At 46.5% G+C, this 17,581-nt stretch overlaps 1 protein-coding gene across 3 annotated transcripts in view; it reads right to left on the reverse strand.

Moving 5' to 3' along the window:
- Positions 1-2,871, reverse strand: part of BDNF (brain derived neurotrophic factor) — a 52,880-nt gene extending 50,009 nt beyond the window's left edge. The window contains exon 1 of one of the 3 annotated variants that reach the window (XM_070624574.1): positions 2,375-2,871. In XM_070624574.1, coding sequence (XP_070480675.1) covers positions 2,375-2,377 — 3 coding nt within the window. In that variant the 5' untranslated portion in view covers positions 2,378-2,871. Of the gene's footprint in view, positions 1-1,300; positions 1,893-2,374 lie in introns of those variants that run through there. The other 2 variants (XM_008522868.2, XM_070624575.1) reach the window with 2 other exon arrangements.
- Between the last annotated feature and the right edge of the window lie 14,710 nt (positions 2,872-17,581).

The raw sequence follows: 17,581 nt of genomic DNA on the forward strand, positions 1-17,581 counted from the left end.
GGGTCGAGGGTTGTAGGAGAGGGGAGGATTGTGGTCCCCGCACAGGGGCGCGCAAGTCCCTGGGGTCCCAGAGCAGAGGCAGGAGGACGACGCTGCGGCGTGCTCTGGCCGCTCCGGGTCCCGGGGCGGAGGCGGGGGAGGTGGACTGAAGGCAGGGAGGCTCCGAACAGCTTTGGTCTCCCCCGCCCCCCGGCCCACCCGGGCGGCGGCGGCGGCCCCGCGGCGAGCCAGCCGCCCTCCACCCGCGCCTCCGGGTGCAGCCTCGCGGTGGCTGGGCGGTCTGTGCGCCCAGCTGATTGGTGGCTCTGTCCAGCCGCCGTGCGGAGCTACGAGTGTTCTTCTCCACCGCCTCCAGCCGCCCAGGCCCCCTCCCCCGGCCCGCTCCCAGCCTCTTCGGCCCCGAAAGGACCTTCTCCTCCCAAGCAGAGGCCCCCCTTTCCTTAGTTACCCCGACTGACTCGGACTTGGGCTCAGTGAGGCATCCGGCCCGGCCGGGGAGCGGAGCGCGGTCTCGGCGGCTCCCTTCCCTTGAGAAAGCGGGAGCCCTCTAAGCCAGCGCCCGAAACTCGTGGGGAGGGAGGGAGGAAAAAAAAAAAAAAAGCCAGAAAGAAACATCCAGCGAGGCGCGAGGGCGACGGAGGGGAAGAGACAGAACGAGGGAGGGATGGAGGCAGGAGGAGGGGGCGGGGTGGAGGGAGGGGGGGGGGCGGGAAGGAGGGAGGGAGGAGGAGGGAGAGACGGAGGGAGACAGAGAATGAATCCTTCTCACTAGAAGAGCTGAAATTACCTTGATTCATTTTGTGTTGGAGATTTAGCGTCACCTCCTACCCTTTCCCCAGCCTCCGCCTCCCCTTTCCTCACCGCACACCACCTCCACCGCCTGATTCTAAACGGTACAAAGTCAAAATTTAGGAAATCGAATGTTGTGAAAAAGCTTCATAATTAGTAATGAATCTACTGTACACATACACACACATACACACACACACACCGGCAAAGAGAACGGAGAAGAGGGAGGTGAAGGGGAGAAAAAGAGAAATCTTACATTTGAATCAGACATTTGCAGGTCCAAGTTAACTAAACTCATTACATCCGCAGGAAGATTGAGCATTTTTTTTCCTTCTCGCTCTCCCCCAAGGCTCTCACCTAGGGCAATTCAAACTGGGCAAATACCAAGAAACAACCCCCCTCTGACGCTCTCCTCTACCTCCTCCCCTCCACCACGCATCCTCTCGGGGAGATCGAGTATCAAAATACCTCAAGAATTGGGGTTGCAGGGGGTCCCCGCCCCGGTGCTTACCTTCTTTGCGGCTTACACCACCCCGGTGGCTAGATCCTGGAGATAAACACTTGCATTTCCCAAAGTTAACCCAGTATACCAACCCGGAGCTTGCCAAGAGTCTATTCCAGCCTACACCGCTAGGAAGCCAACTTCAGCGAGCTCAATGAGGGGACCAAACTGGGGCTCGCTTTCCACACGCTCCGCTCCAAAATCTGACTCTGTCTCCAGCCCCGATCTCAGTGTGAGCCGAACCTCAGGGAAGACGCTTCTTAAGGGCGACACGGGGCTGGCTTCACTGCGGGGCCGAGGCGGCTACCTGGGGTACCACCACCTCGGACAAATCCGTTGGCTCTGTCCAAGGTGCTGAATGGGCTCCGATCGCCCGGATTACACACCCGGCGCAGCAGGAGGAAAAGGCTAAAAAATCTCTAATTAAGTGATACTTGATATTGCTCTAGACGGTTTCTTCCACTTCCTTACGTTTTGTCACGTGCGGGTGGCTTTGCCAAAGCCATCCTGTTAATAGTTGATCACATGTTGATAAGACCCTTTTCTTCTATGAGAGGATTGCCCATTTCATTACCGGTGACATGCACTTCTGACTTATTTCTCTCCCACCAACCCCACCCCCACCTGCATCCAAACTCCCAATCGCTACCCCATCCCTACCCCCACTCCACCCCCTAACCCCGACCTCTAATAGCATTATTGTTTTTAGATGGAAATTAACCCCCTTGCGAATGTCAGTTACATGCCCACATATAAATCATAGAATATGCTCATACACCACACACACAGAGGCAAAGAATGGAATGCAAGGAGGCTGGGAGAGAAGCATCAGCCTTGAACAGCCAATATAACACACACACCCCCCCCCTCCCCGGCTCCAAGTTTGTTCCACGCAGTTCCACATTGCTGTGTTAAATCTCAAATGATTCCAATTAAAGTTGCACTATGTAAAAACCCGATTCTCCTGGCCTGAGTAGCTGCCGTTCTGTGGCGTGTGAAGTGCTAGGAAGAGCTGTGATATGCCCGTTGTTAAGCAACATGTCAAGATTTTTCAATTATAATGCAGGGTTTATTGCTACTCACCATTGTGCCTTTGCTGTCCTGGAGACTCAAGTGTCTTAAAATCCCGTCTCCCCAACAGATGCTGGAAGGTAATGTGTCTTGTTTGAAGTCATCATGTGAGAAGTTCGGCTTTGCTCAGTGGATCGCCCACCACTTGGTGTGACTTATGAATCTAATAACCCTTTGCAATATCCGCAAGCTTAAACTCTCAACCACCTTGGCGACTACAGAAGACAAAGCAACTGGCATCGATGTTGAAAAACCTATAGATTTACGCAAACGCCCTCACTCCGAGAGACACGTTTCCTTTTGAGTTCTTACGTGATTCTAATGAATGAGCGAGGTTACCAATGACTGCCCAACTGCCCTGCTATATAGCGGGTGGTTCCTGGGGCTGCCTCCCAAACGCCCGTCCCTGGGTCCTGGCACAGAAAGTTCCCGGGGAAGTGAGGAGTTTCAGGGTACCCTCATAAAAATAACCCAGCCTGCTCACGGCTCCCTTGCCCACTGCTCATGTCACACCTGGGGCTCTGGCAAAGCTGAGCTCGGCTCGGGAGATTTTCCCGTCGCCAGGTAAGAAAACCTTTGCCTTGTCGGACTAGGGCGGGAAGACGGCTGGGGAACTTGTTGCTTATCAGCGCCAGCAGGCTACCGCTTTAATAATAATACCAGAAAAGCGCGGGGGAGGGGGCGGGAGGGGGCGGGAGGGGGCGGGGGGGGGCGCCGGGGGGGGCGGGGGGGTGGCGGCAACGACGAAGACTAACCGTGCTGTTTACGTGACCAACTCGCTGTGACTCCCTTGGTAGAAAGGAAACTTCTTAGAAAAGTTCGTGCCCTCCCCCTCCCCCATCATGACTAAGGGTCTCCAGCTGATGAGGTCGTGAGTGATGATCAGGTTGGAGGGTGGGGGACAAGGCGGGGAGGGGGCGGGCGGGGGGGGGGTCTGAGTGACTTGTCCTTGGGAACAAGTACATGCGTCGAAGCGCACATCAGCCCGGCAACTTTCCCTTTTCCTCTTAGGGACTGATGACTAGGCGAGAGGCTCCGGGGCGAGCCACTAGTTGCCCACAGGAACCTGTGTAAGCCGAGCTCTCGAGCGGCTGAGTTGAATGAAGTTATGACTGCGTTTGCTCTAATGGGTTATGGCTTCTCAGATGTGAGTTAACAGCCCCGATGCGCAGCGAGGTTGGCCTGGCGCGCCGCGGAGCGTGGAGCCGCGGGCAAAGGCAGGGAGGGTGCTATCGCGGTGGCTCCGCGCTCGCGTCCGCTCGGCGCTTCCTCCCGGAGCCGCTTCCGCAGCATCCGGGGGCTCCCGGGCCGCCAGGTGCCGGGGGAGCGCGGCGGGGAGGCGCCCGAGGAGCCGGGCCCGGCGGCGAGCGGCGGGAGGGGGCTCTCCCAGGAAGCCCCGCGGTCTGCACCCGAGCTTCCCCACCAGTGGCTGCGCAGGCTGCGAAGTGGGGAGGTCACGTGTGGCGGAAAGTAACTTAGAAGGGAAAGGATGAACTTCAAGGAGAAGAAAAAAAGCACAACAAAACAAACCACCTCCCCACTCCCTTACCACCCCCCTCCCCCAACCATCCCCCCGTGTAAAGGAGAGGTAAAGGCGGCGAAGTGGGAGAGGGGCGCTGCTCTCTGCTGGAGACCTGGGGAGAACTCGGGAAATCTCGGGCAGCAAGCTATAAGTCGATCACGGGCAACGTCCCCGGGCCTAGGGCGGCGCTAACTTAAGGTATCTTTCCACCGAAGCCGCCCTTTGCCTGCCCCTAGCCGGCGCCTGCACAGCCGAGCAGAGGAACCGAGGAAGAGTGTAAGCCAGTTGTTATGGAGATGCAGGGCGCTCTGAGAAGCGCGAGTGCCCTGGGAAGTCCCTACATGCATTTCGGGTTGTGTCGTTTTGGCACCAACACCATGATTTTATTCCCCACCCAGAGTTCCCACGAAGGGGAGCCCACCCACGGAGTCAGAGGCCCTGGTCGCGGTGCCATTGACTGCAGGGACGAGGCAGAGAGATGCCGCGGAAGATGGTGGATAGCTGTGAAGTTTCGGACCACCCAGCCCTTCCCAATTTCCAGCTTCTCTCCGCCAATCAAAAGTGCTGTGTTTGAATGTCTTTCGTGCTTCCCGATGTGCAAAAACTCAGTTACACCATAGGATGGTTAGTAGCATCAGAATATTAGCATTCAGTAGCTGCTTCAAGGTCCTGCTCCCCTCCCCCTCCCATCCCAGAAATGCCTTCCTTATGGAAAACAGGCTTTCCTTCCTAATTCTGTATATGGACTTCTGTTCATTGGAGCCCCCATTGGTACTGGGTTATTATTACTGTAAGTCAGTCCAGTGTTGACTTGATATCACTCTAGAGATATTTCCAGAGCCAACCCAGCTTACCCTAGGCTCCAGCCAAGGTACATATATATGAGTGCTTGCTGGACCTCATTAGGGACAGTTCTAGACTTGCCAGGCTCCAGGCTCCTGGAGACCTGAGGTAGGCAGGTCATCATAAAGGATGCCACACACCCTCACAGTCACCAATGCAACAGTTCCCTCCAACTAAAAGGACTGCTCAGATGTCCATAAACTGCCACTTTTTGTTGATCCATGAATTAGCCAGCAGATGCTGCCCTAAGACTAGGACAGCTGGCACATTCCATCCTCAGAGGTCTTGGGGTACAGGTTTTTGTGGACAAAACTGATTTCCTGAGAATGCAATTCATAATGCTGTAATTAAGTTCCTTTGCCTATTCAGCGACTCTAGTACAGATCTGAAATCTTGAAATAACACAGGGAGATGGTCTTCCCCATTGTCATCTATGTGATATATTTATCTGACTTCTTCGTCAGCAGTTTGTGGTCTATATAGAGACTCTCAGTTACTCCTCTGATGGATCTTTATTCTGAAAATTAATGCTCTCTTTCATAGTGGGATACCCTGAATTGTTAGCTCGAGTGCCTGAAGATTCAGAATATGAATGATTGATTAGTTCGAAATGATATAGACAACATACGATTGTACTGAGAATATTTCCCAAAGAATATTTCTGACCATTGCCCTTCTTTCTTGGAGTCATTACTGAAACCTACAACTCATAGACCAAGACGAGGGACAAGAGTTGTTATATAACAAGAGTTGCAATAGAGAGTTGGAGAGAGGAGTGAAGAGATGATGTTTGACGTATATTATTTTCTTCCTCTCTTGACTTCTCAGTGATCTGTGGGAGAATTCTCTTCTCTTGGTGCATTATTAGCTCTCCACCTTTTTATCTCCATCCACTCAGTTGCGTATTTTCTTTTGTTCCATCTGCAGAAATCCAGTGTCTAATATAAGCAAAGGCTGCCATCATTTCACTTGTAAAGATAGATGCCCAGCACTATACGCAACCTGCCACAATTTCAATCTCAGGAGCACTTATTCCTGAGGTCATCTTATTTTCTCCATACCACCCTAGTCAGCTGTGATACAAATATCACATTTCTCTTGGTTCATCTGACCTCATTCATTTTTAGTAATGGTAAGAACGTTTCAAACTGAACAGTAAACAAATCTTGTTCCTTAAAGATCACTACATAACAGTGCAGCCAAGTTTAAAGCAGTGTATTAATACAACTTAGCAGGAAGGATTTTTGCTTTCAAACCAAGAGTATTGTGTTCCTTATGGTGAATTGTTTAGTGTTTGCATGTAGTTTTCTACCAAAACCATAGTTCTAAAGCTTGTCTTCTGCCTGTACATTTATGAAGATGGGTACAAAAATAACAAGGGGCTTATCAAGACTAGGAGGCACAAAAATATCATTAAGTAGATGTGTGAAGGGTCTCAGAATTAGTAGGAGAGAAGTAACAAAACAGGAGTCTACAAAATTAGAAATGAAAGAGGATTCCTTTTTCTTAGGGAATTAACAGATGCTTGGAATATCTCTTGAGATAGAGTCTATCCCCCTGATTTCTAAAAGGAAATTCAGCAAGTCACATTACAAAGAATGGTTTGGGTACTCCCCCCATCAAGGCGCCAGTAATGAGACAGTACTTCTGTTCTTTCCTCCTAACTTTTCTTTTCAAATCTATTTTGTTGTAGTTAATTGCCAAGCTCTCCATCTCACCATGTGTTGGTTAGATAATTTCCTTCCTTCTCTGTTCCTCTTACTTCCTGTCCTTCTCATTACATACTTATTCTAGGCCAGGCATTTTGATAGGGGCTGGTGATCTATATATGTATTTATTAGTAATTCCCTGCCTTAAAAGAGTCTCACAGTATAATAGAACCAAGATATGATCTATGAAGAGTTAGGGAGTCAAGTGAAGATAATAGGCTTGAAGAGAGCTTGGTTAATTATTACCAAGATGTCAACAGTGCCTTTTCTCAGTCATTACCTCAGGATCACTTATTATAATCAATGAAGAAGAGTGTCCACAGAAAGGATTCAGATGATGACATAATTGCTGTCTTGGACGCTTAAACCCCCCCACAAAACTCAGGTAGCAAAAGAGTTCTGTTTATGACATAACAAGTGATTCTGACCAGGTAGGAAGAAAGATTGGCTCTGTTAGTCACATCCTGATCTCTAATGGTTCTCCACAGGCAGTAGAAGGAGAGGCAAAGAATCACGATGCACAATTTGGAAAGCTTTCGGAAAACAAGGATAGGCAATGATTGCCAAGAACCTGGTGTTGAGCTCATATTTAAAAAGAACTCAAGGAATCTTCCATCTACAAACCTAGTTTAGTTATAAAGGAAACAATCAGAGTATCAAAAAGAAGCAAGCAAGAGAAAGCCTTGGAAAAGTTATGATCTAGTTGCAATAACCTCTGTGCATTCCTGAGCCTGACAAGTAAACATGAGACAGAAGTTCTGGATAGGACTTAACTCAATTTCAGGAAAACCAGACAATCCCATAATGAGGCTGAATCAAGACCACATGGAATATTGAGGAAGAACTGAATGACTCTTTCTAAACCATCTTACAGACAAGAGATGAATAAGAGGAAGCATGAGTGGCAAGTAGAGGAGAAGGGACATTGCTAATATGAAGAGTTGATAGGAGATTAAGACAGGTCAAGAACATGTCAGGTCAGAGCTTGCAAGAAAATATGCTTAGCTAAATGTAAGATCATATTAGGAATTGGATAAAATGAGAAAGCAAATCCCCAAGGAGTCACGTAACTTAGGATAATGAAAAGGCAAGTGAAAACTAGTACAAGTAAATAGAGTCTATGTTGTGGGGGCCTAACAAGGTATGTTTGAGATCTAACCTGCCTGGAGCATCTGGAGGGAAACTCTCACAGGTGCTGAGCCGTGCTCCTCATAATTTAATGTGCACATGAATCTCCTGGGCAGCTTGTTAAAAAGCAGATTCTGAGTCTAGGGCAGGGACCAAGGCTTGGCATTTTTAACAAATTCCCAGGTGATGGGGTTGGACCACACTTTGCACCTGCTGCTCCAGCCTCAGGTATCATTTGCATTATGGCTTCATTGAAAACTAGTTCATCTTTTTATCAACTGAAGTGAATGCCAAATAACAAAAAATAATTCAAGCAAGAGATCTGTTTCTGTAACCCTAATGTTACACAAGTCACAAACTCTAACTTGCTCTTGAACCCATCAATTCTGGAAAGTTCCTGAACACAGTGGACATCAACCTCTTATTATCAATAACATTGGCCATAATTCTAATGTTTGTCATTTCATATACATTGGAATAAAAGAAAAGAGAATTGGCTTGGAATATATTGGGCACATTGCAAAACTGAAGAGGAGGCAAGGAAAATTGTTCTAGTCATGTAAAGAGGATTGGTTAGGTCATATTATGAGTCCTGAGCTCATTCTGGGTTTCTTTCTATAAATAGGATATTTTGGAACTAGAGAAGGCATAGCAGAAGGCAACCAGAATGACAGAGGGATTTGGGGAATTTGCTTCTGCTGAAAGGTTAAAGAAACTAGGTCTGTTTTCTTTTGTAAGGAGAGAAAAGATGGTACCTCACTGAGGTGATATCATTCTGAAAGTAGTGGAAGTAATAGGATGCGACAAGAGTGCCTTATGGAAACAGGAGTAGAAGGATTCTGGCAGGGAATGAAGGCCAGAAGAATGGCTCTAGCTTTTCTAAAGGCCCTCAGTTAGCAGTGCTCCTATTGGCAAAATTCCACTCGTCACAAAAGGAGGGTTTAGATCAGGAAATAAGTGAGAGAGAAAAATGAGGAGGCCAGGGGGACCTTATCTCTTTTTTCATCGAGAACATTTTCAGATGGGTACTTATTAACCCCACGGAAAGAAGCCCTGCACTCATAGCTCATGGTGAGTTTTACCAACACTCCCCAGGCTGGGGGACACGGCTTCTGTGAACGTCCCATTTCTGCTTCCTCTTTATCCCCCAGTGGTACTTTTTTCCATCAGTTCAGCAAAGAAATGTAAATAATCAGTTACAACATGCAGGGCTCTTCCTCTAACTTACCTTTTTCTTCACATCAATCCTGGAAAACATTCTCTTTTTCAGTTGACAGAGAAGCATTGTCCATGACTTTGCGTATGAGATCCTAACATGTTCATCTGATCCCTGAAGCTCAGAGCTGGGAGGACTTGCAGGCCACTCCAGTCAACCCCCTCATTTACCGCAGGGGAATGGAGAGCTCACAGAGTTGAGAATCATGCAGTTTTGTCTGTTTGGCATTGGAATATATGCGCTCCCCAGAAAGGTTGAAAATTCTCCAGTGAACTATCTGGAAAATATCAGTCATACAATGAGTTAACTCAGAACTCTAGTGCTCTGTCAGAATTCATTTTCAGCTCTGTGTCTTTTCAATAAGACAACCCTTAGGGGGAATTGCTCTAGGCCGGCTGCTTTCTGTGGTCTCTGGCTGCTGGAAGCGGTCAATAATTCAGGAGAAAGGAGGCCACTCTCTCTCGCTTCTCCTTTGACATACATGATGCTCATATGCATGCTATTAACTCTAAGTCCCTCTCCCACCTCCAAGACAGCGTGGGCTTGCCCATCCCCACTTGCATGCCACCCTGTCCTCCTCTGCATCCTGAATAAGGGTTAGCCTGAGGAATAGAGGAGGAAAGAGTGTTCCAAGAAGAGAAAGTAGTCTCCATGAACCTCCTAACGTGGCGTTTCAGTTAGTTACTGCTGTGTAACAAATCACTCCAAAACTTAGTAGCTTACAATTAAAATAAGCATTTATTATACCCCTATTTTCTGTTTGTCAGGAATTCTGGATCAGCTTAGCTGGGCAATTCTGGGTCAGTGGGTGGGGCAGGGCAGGTCTCATGATGTTACAGCCAAGATTTCAGCCGGGTTGAACCACCTGAAGACTTGACAGAGACTGGGGGATCCATCTCCACACCATTCATGTGGATAGTAAATTAGTGTGCTTTGTTGGTGGGAGGCCTCAATTCCTCCCCACGTGGACCTCTCCATAGCCTGCTTGAGTATCCTCACAACATGGCAGCTGGCTTCCCCAGAGTAAGCAATCTGAGAAACAGAGAACCAGGCAGAAGCTATCCTCTTTATAGCCTCGCCTTGGAAGTCATATAGCTTCACTGCTGCCACATTCTACATGTTAGAAGTGAGTCACTAAGTCTGGCCTACATGCAAAGAGAAGAAAATTAGACTTCACCTATTAAATGGAGGATTGTCAAAGAATTTTATAACATATTTTAAAACCACCACAGAGAGAAGAAACTTTAACTTGTACATGGTACCAGAATGGGCAATGCCACGAGGGCACAGCAGAAGACAGAGGGTGGAGGGCAAGAGGAGGCTGGGGAAGTAAGCATGTGGGTTAGATCATGCAGGGCTGCAGAACATTTTGGATTTTTATCCTCAGGGCTCTAGGAAACCATTAAATTGAAGGAGTTACATGATTAACTTTACATTTAAAAATGGTTACTCTGGCTGCCCTGTGAAGACTGGATTAGAAGGTCTAGCTATGAAGTCCAGGTCGGAGTCTGTTACAGGTGTCAGAGGAGAGACGACGGAGGCTTCGACATAGAAACGTGGGTGGATGTGAGATATATTTTGGAGCTAAATCAAAGAGCTTGGTGACTGGTTCATGCAGAATGAGGAGGAGAGAGGGTTCTGGCATGAGCAACAGCGTGTTTGAAGGGATCGTTTACTGAGTGGAGAACATTGCAGGAAAAGCAGATTCACAGAGTAGGCGAGGGTCCAGGTCATTCAGTTCTTGCAGCCACACTGGGAGACAGGTTACAACGATAGCTGCCATCTATTGGGCACCAACTCTGTGACAGGCACTGCATTCAGGACATTGCCTACATTCTTTTGTTTAATCCTCTCAATAAAGCAACTGTTATAAATAAGGCACGGAGAGGTTAACTAACTTTCCCGAAGTCATACAGCTTGTAAATGGTAGAGTAGGAATCAAAACTCAGGATTTTCAGATTCCAAAGCTGATGCTTTTAAGCACTAGATTACACTTACCCTTCCTTGCCTTCTTTCTCCCCTAATACATCCATCATTGTTTTTATTGTGGTCTACTTTGTGTTGGAGTATTTCGACAAGCCAGTCTCAATCAACTATACTGGCTCTCTGCCCCCCACACTGTGGCTGGTATATAATTGAAGCTTAATATAATTTTGCTGCATGACTTGGAATTAATCTTCTCCCCTTTTATTACAGGGAAGACTTGCTTCCTAGCCTCAGACAACATGGAAACGTAGATTGGAATGTAAGGTGAGATGGAAAAGGAGCACTGTACACCAATTGTCCTAGGTTCTTGGAAAGCTTAGACCACATCTGGAGCCTCCAGTCCTCTACCTCCATCGTAGAAGGTAGCAGATGCATCCTAGAAGAAGCCTGGACAGAACAGAGGCCAACTCATTTCTAAGATGCAGGTTATTCTTGAAATCCAAGAGCTGCAAAACAAAGATGGGGTATACACTGTAAATTAGGGGGGCGCCTATGTGATGACTCACAGTCCCAGAAGAGGTCTGAGTTTGCAAATCTCTGAGGAGATGTTCCCAAAGTCTTGACAGATCTATGTTAAAGCAGAAACAAGGACATCATATTCTCCAATATCACTGTGATTCAAATATGAATAGTGACCTGAATGCCAGAAATGTTAGCCAAGAAATGGGAAAAGGAATGAGCAGACCAGAGATTTGGGTCTGCTGAGAAGACCGTGAACCCAATGACTTGGAACAAGGACAATTGTGGAAAGCCTGAAATTCCAAGAGAAAAGGAGGAATCTCTGGCCTCCACACTGGGCCTTTCTTGGTATCCCCTGCTCCGTTTCCTGCCTTCTGTGTGGCAGGATCTAAGTCTTGGAATCATCTGATGTGTTGAGGAAAGGAGAGCATTGGGAAGAACTTCCATCCTGACTCTGTTACTAATTGTACTGTCTGACCTTGGCACATCATTTTCCCTCTCTGGATCTCAGTTTTTCCACTTAGATATGGCATTAGAGTTGACATTTGTTACAGGCTGAATTGTATCCCCCCCAAATTCATATGTTGAAGTCTGACTCTCTCAAACTGTAACTGTGTCTGGAGATGGGATCTTTAAACAGGTGATTCAGTTAAAATAAGGATGTTAGCATGGGGCTCTAATCCAACATGACTGATGTCCTTACCAGAAGAGAGACGCACCAGGGATACATGTGCACAGAGGGAAGACCATGTTAGGACCAAGCAAGAGGGTGGCCATCTGCAAGCCAAGGAGAGAGGCCTTGGAGGAAACCAATCCTGCCCCCACCTTGATCTTGCACTTTCAGCCTCCAGAACGGTGAGAAATAAATTTCCATTGTTAACGTCACCCAGTCTATGGTATTTTGTATGGCAGCCCTGGCAAACTAATACATATTTCAAGCAGTCAAATTATCTGCCTTCCTATTTCTGTGAAATTCTCTTCAATAGGTTTAGTATTGGGACTGATTGAAGTTGACTGCAAGCTCAACAGTTTTCCCACCAGGAGATGAGATCTGTGTGCTCCTCCCCTAAATCCTGGCGGGCCCTGTGACTGCTTTGACCAACAGAACATAGTAAGAGAGACACTGTGCTAGTTTCTGGGTCCAGGCCTTAAGAGATTGTTAGCTTCCTCTTCCCGTCATCATGTGACCCTGGTCAATGGCATGTGGGGTCAAAGAATTGCCCAGCCAAGCCCTGGTTGAATTCTTAACTCATAAAATCATCGGGTTTTTTGGTTGCTGATGTAAGTAAGCCACTAAGTTTGGGGGTAGCTTGTGATGATGATGTAATAAATATTTCTGAAGTGGTTTACTGGATGCTTACGGCTGTATCAATTCTGTATAAGCCAATTCTTACCAGACCTCACTTTGTGGGAGGAAGTAAGGAGCAATTATTAGGGGATGGGGCTTTGGATTTTGATAAACTCTGCCATTGACAATTCACTTGTTTTGCTTCAAAGTCATTTGACATCTCTGCATCTAAGTTTCCTCATCTGTAGAATAGGGATACTCACTCTTGCTGGTGGGGCGTTGTGAGGATTTAACGTGTTAATGGGATATCATATTGCTCGGCAGATAGTGAGCATCCTATAAATGGTAGCCACCCTGACTGCACTAGTCCTGCTCCCAATGCTGCTGATTATAGTGATGAAACCAGGTCATCATACTTATGGCTGCTAGTGGAGTTGGGTGAAATGTGCCTTCCAAACGAGCAGCTCTCATCAGCGTGCCACAGGGTCAAAATCCCACCATTGACTCCTTCCCGTCGTGGCATTTTCTTTTCTTTTCTTTTCTTTTTTAAAGATTGGCACCTAGGCTAAGAAGTGTTGCCAATCTTCCTTTTTTTTTGAGGATTGGCACCTGGGCTAACAACTGTTGCCAATCTTTTTTTTTTTTTTCTGCTTTATTTCCCAAACACCTAGTACATAGTTGTATATCTTAGTTGCAGGTCCTTCCAGTTGTGGGATGTGGGATGCCGCCTCAACGTGGCCTGACGAGCGGTGCCATGTCCGCGCCCAGGATCCAAACCCTGGGCAGCCACAGCAGAGCACGCAAACTTAACCACTCAGCCACGGAGCCGTCTCCCCCCCCTCCCCCCGCCCCGGTCGTGTCATTTTCGTTTAAGGCCTCAGTATCCTTAGAATTCCAGTTACACCTGGCAAGATTAATGCATGCGAAGATGTTACAAACTGAAGGCTGTGTAGCAAAGTGTAAAGAGCATAGGACTTAATTTATTGTGGAATTAGTTTTGGCTGCAAGACCCAAAAAGCAGTGGATTAAATGTGTTAGAAATTTGACTTCCAGGTAAAAGTCCAAGTAGGTAAGTGACTTGCACAGAGACACACAGCTATTCAGTGCCCGAGCTGGGATTGGAACCAGGTCTGTGTGACTTCAGTCTATCCTCATTCCACTCAAGCGATCCTGGTCCTGGTCCTAGTCCTGCCCTGGCCAGTTTACTCAGTGTGTGACCTTGAGCCGGTCATCTCCCCAGGCAAAGGCAGATTTACTGTGAAGCTAATGAAACACCTCCCTCGCATGGACCCTGGAGAGAGAGGAGTTTCCAGGAGTTGGAGGGCACTGGAGGTGGCATGGTGGGGGATGGAAGCCAGGCAGCATTCAGGAAGTATTTCTATGTAAGCATTTCTGGCAAATTGACAGAGACCCTAGAAGAAAGAGATCCAGCCTCCAAGGCTTCAACAATTTGTTGGGATTTCTTTTCTTATTCTAAATAAATACTCACTTTTGTATTCGTAACATTGCATTTTTTTTTCAAGAGAGTCCCCAAGATTGTACACACTTAAGGCCCCACAAAATCGAGACCCACCCCTGTCCCCAAGCCAACATACAGGAAAGCCTGGGAGAACGAATTCCAGGGAAGTTTTGAGTAAAAGCGTGGGTATGAGAATCTATGGAGCCGGACTCTGATCAGGAAGGAGAACCCAGTGGGAAGTTAGGGTGGGGTTTCAGGAGCACAGGAAGGCAGACTTCCCCAGGGACTTTTCCGAGATCACTCCAGAAAAGGAAATCTCTCCCTCTGGCATATTCTCATGGCCCCATCTGTCCTTAACTCCAGCCCGTAGCACGCTCTGCCTCTGATAGAATTGCTTGTGTCCATGTCTGTCCCTCCATCCAGAGGAGCAGCTTTCAGAAAGCAGAAGCCAGGTCTCCTTCGTCTCAATGAATTTCCAGGATGCCAGCAAATGGTCTGGCACAGCACAGGAGCTGATAAGTAGTTGTTGAATTAAACTGAATTGAGGAAACTGTGGACTCAGGGAGGACAAAAGGCAGTTACTAAGTCATTTCTTTATTGTGTGATGTTCTCAAGGCCTCAGTTTCCTTCTGTGAAATGAAGGTTTTAGACCAGTTGATCTCTACGAGGGCAATTCTGAACCTGACAGCCATGAGCTCATTAACATCTCTGCACTCTCTATTCTCAGAGTGCAGGCTTCATAGTTTGAATTGAGGTGAAATCCAATCTGGAGGCCTCATGTTCATTAAAAAGGCTCACGGCATTGCTTGGAAGTGTCAGATGCTGGCCTGCCCAAATTCCAGGAGGGCCAATTGCATTCTGACAATTTCGAGTTCCCCTGCACTCTTCAATAGGATAAGGCATGCTTTGCTTCCTGTCCCAAATTATTTGCTGTCCTCAGCTGTTAAACAGAGGTGTCACCTCATTTGTGGGCCATTTTGCCCTTTCTTTTGAAAGGCTATATACTTTTGCTGGGGTTGAATAGTAATTTTGACCAGTTAAGACATTGTATGATTTCTGGTAATTCCCATGGATGAAAGGCTATTCCTGCATACTATGTCAGAAACACTTTAGAACCTTATTATTTGTCCTCTGGTGCTAAAGAATGACACTCAGATATGAAAATTCCGTGACAGCGATTGATCCGTGTGTTTACAGGAGGAGAATGAAATGCGAGGAGATTTTGAACACCCCTTTTGACAGAGGCACTGTCTTGACCCTAAAAATTGCCAGGGGCCACAAGTGTTACCTCGTCAGTAACATGACTGTGGATTCCACTGAGTTAGGCATTTGAGTTTTTAACTCCCAGAACCTGACCTGAGATAACTTTCAGTCTAATGAAGGAATGAGAACCTGTGTGAAAGGTATTGGAAAGTGAGGTGGTGCCATAAATATTGCTCTCACCATGATTACGTTTGTTTATTTTCTGTCTTTGTCATAGAATGCAAAAGCAGGGAGCTGGTGTGCCGTGGGTTGCCCTCATATTCAGTTCCAGCAAGATCTCTCTGTAAAATCGTATGTTTAATATTAAGGAAGTAATTTAACCCATTTCATGAAGCTTTATTTTATTAGCAGCTGGTATAATAGGATCGCATCTGATCATCTTTCTTTGGTTATGATAGTAACATCCTTATCCTCTTAATGATGAAATTTTCTCCACCCCTTTGATGGCTGTGCTAATTGCTATCTATCGTAATCTTTAGATTCAGAATTAGAATGAGTTCTTTCCTTCATCTGTAGCTCTTAAAAAAGTCAAGTTGTGAACACAGTGACACCAAATCAAACCCTAACTCGAAGCCTATAATAATCTTACTTAACATCAAATGACTCCCCTGTTATAAATAGATGGTTTACTCTTTCCATCACCAAATGTTTACTGAGTGCTTCCTTTGGCTAAGTATGGGTGACGAAAAATGGCTGTACCAGATACGATCCTGTTACCCCTCCTTCTTGATATGGATAGTATACATCTTGGAAAAAACTAACAATTTCACAAATCGTATCTGGAGTTAAGATGAATGAAGATGGGGTGTGGAGGAGAGAGAGAAGGGGGCGTGGTTATGAATTACAAAGTAAAGTCCGTCTAGGAAATCTTCTTAACTGTTTTTGGATTTTTTTTCTGGAACCTCTTCTCAGAAAAATGCACCCACTTTCCAAACTTTGCTTGGAATTTTAGGGGCTTCACAGACACACAGAAGCCCCTGTATACAATCCAGCTCGGTAACAGTATATTTAGATGAAATTGAGAAACATTTAAGTTGTTACACAATGCATGCAGTGTGCTACTTGTAAGATTTCTCACATGATTGTTGACCCTGCCCCAGAGTTTGTGCATTGCTCAGGCATGTCACCCAGACAGGAAGCTTCCTGCTAAAAGGCCAGAGTGTCGTCATTGTTGTGGTTAGTCAAAATTCTCCTAATCTTGTGACCATTTTATTGATGATGAGACAGTCTGAGGATTATATAACTTTTCAGTGATTGTGATCTGGTTTAGTTAAAAGGCTGTAATGCTCACCCAATACTTTAGGAGACTGAAGGCAGAGGGTGTGACATGGTGTTTATACAACTGCTCGGCCAGACCTGTTCACTTGTGTATTATTTGCCTACTGTCATGGCTTCGGCAAAGAGAAGCAGGCAAAATGCTCATGAAAGATCATGAACTCAGGGTAGGAAACTGCAGGTAAAGTCCTAGAGGCACCTCAGCCCTACAGACAAACCAAGGGAAAACCAAAATCTCTGTTACCCTGGGTTTATGACTGAGGTGTGGGAGTGTGTGCGTGTGCGTGCGTGCGTGTGAATGCTTTGATCTTTTCAAGGAGGGACAGAAGGAATTTGACAATCCCTTTATAGAGGGACTTCTTCCAACTGATAGATGCTCAATAAATGTGTTGGTTGGGTGACAAAGGTACCAAATATGTATAAGGAAGCCACTGGTTTACTGCGAATGGTCTTGAAAGTCACTATCCTCCCATTTAATTGAATTCAGTGAATATACACTGTGTCTACACACGACGTAAATTGTGCTGTGTTCTCTGAGTGATTCAAAGATGCACGGTGTCTTTCCCTGAAGATATTTACTGCTAGTGCAGGTTGGTAAGCACGTGTGCAGCCACCATCCCTTCTTGCTCCCACGTCAGACATTTGTAGTTGATGATGGTGCTCTTCAGCCTGAACCTGGATTTGGTCTCAAAATCCTTTTAAACTCAACGCTCTAGGCAGATCTTTCCAATCAACCTGAGTTGGAACAAGCAATAAAATGCACTTGCCATCCTGACTCCAGGGGAGGGACTGATATACACACAAATACATCAGGCAGATCATAATCATCAACAAAAATAGATGTTCCTGAAGCATTTGCTATCTGTGGAGTCAAGTTCTCCACAATAGACTGTAGGAGCAATGCCATGCAGACGAAAACTATTTAAGGAAATCCTATTGGGACCTTCTTTTGAAAAGCAAAGAATCACTTTGAAAGGAAATCGTCATTCTCTGATTGATCTGTTTGATGAGATCAACTGTATTGAAAATTCTTTGTGTTCCACACACCTAAGAAGGAGAACAGGGTTCAAT

Source organism: Equus przewalskii, chromosome 6, assembly GCF_037783145.1.
Source record: "Equus przewalskii isolate Varuska chromosome 6, EquPr2, whole genome shotgun sequence".
Taxonomy (NCBI): domain Eukaryota; kingdom Metazoa; phylum Chordata; class Mammalia; order Perissodactyla; family Equidae; genus Equus; species Equus przewalskii.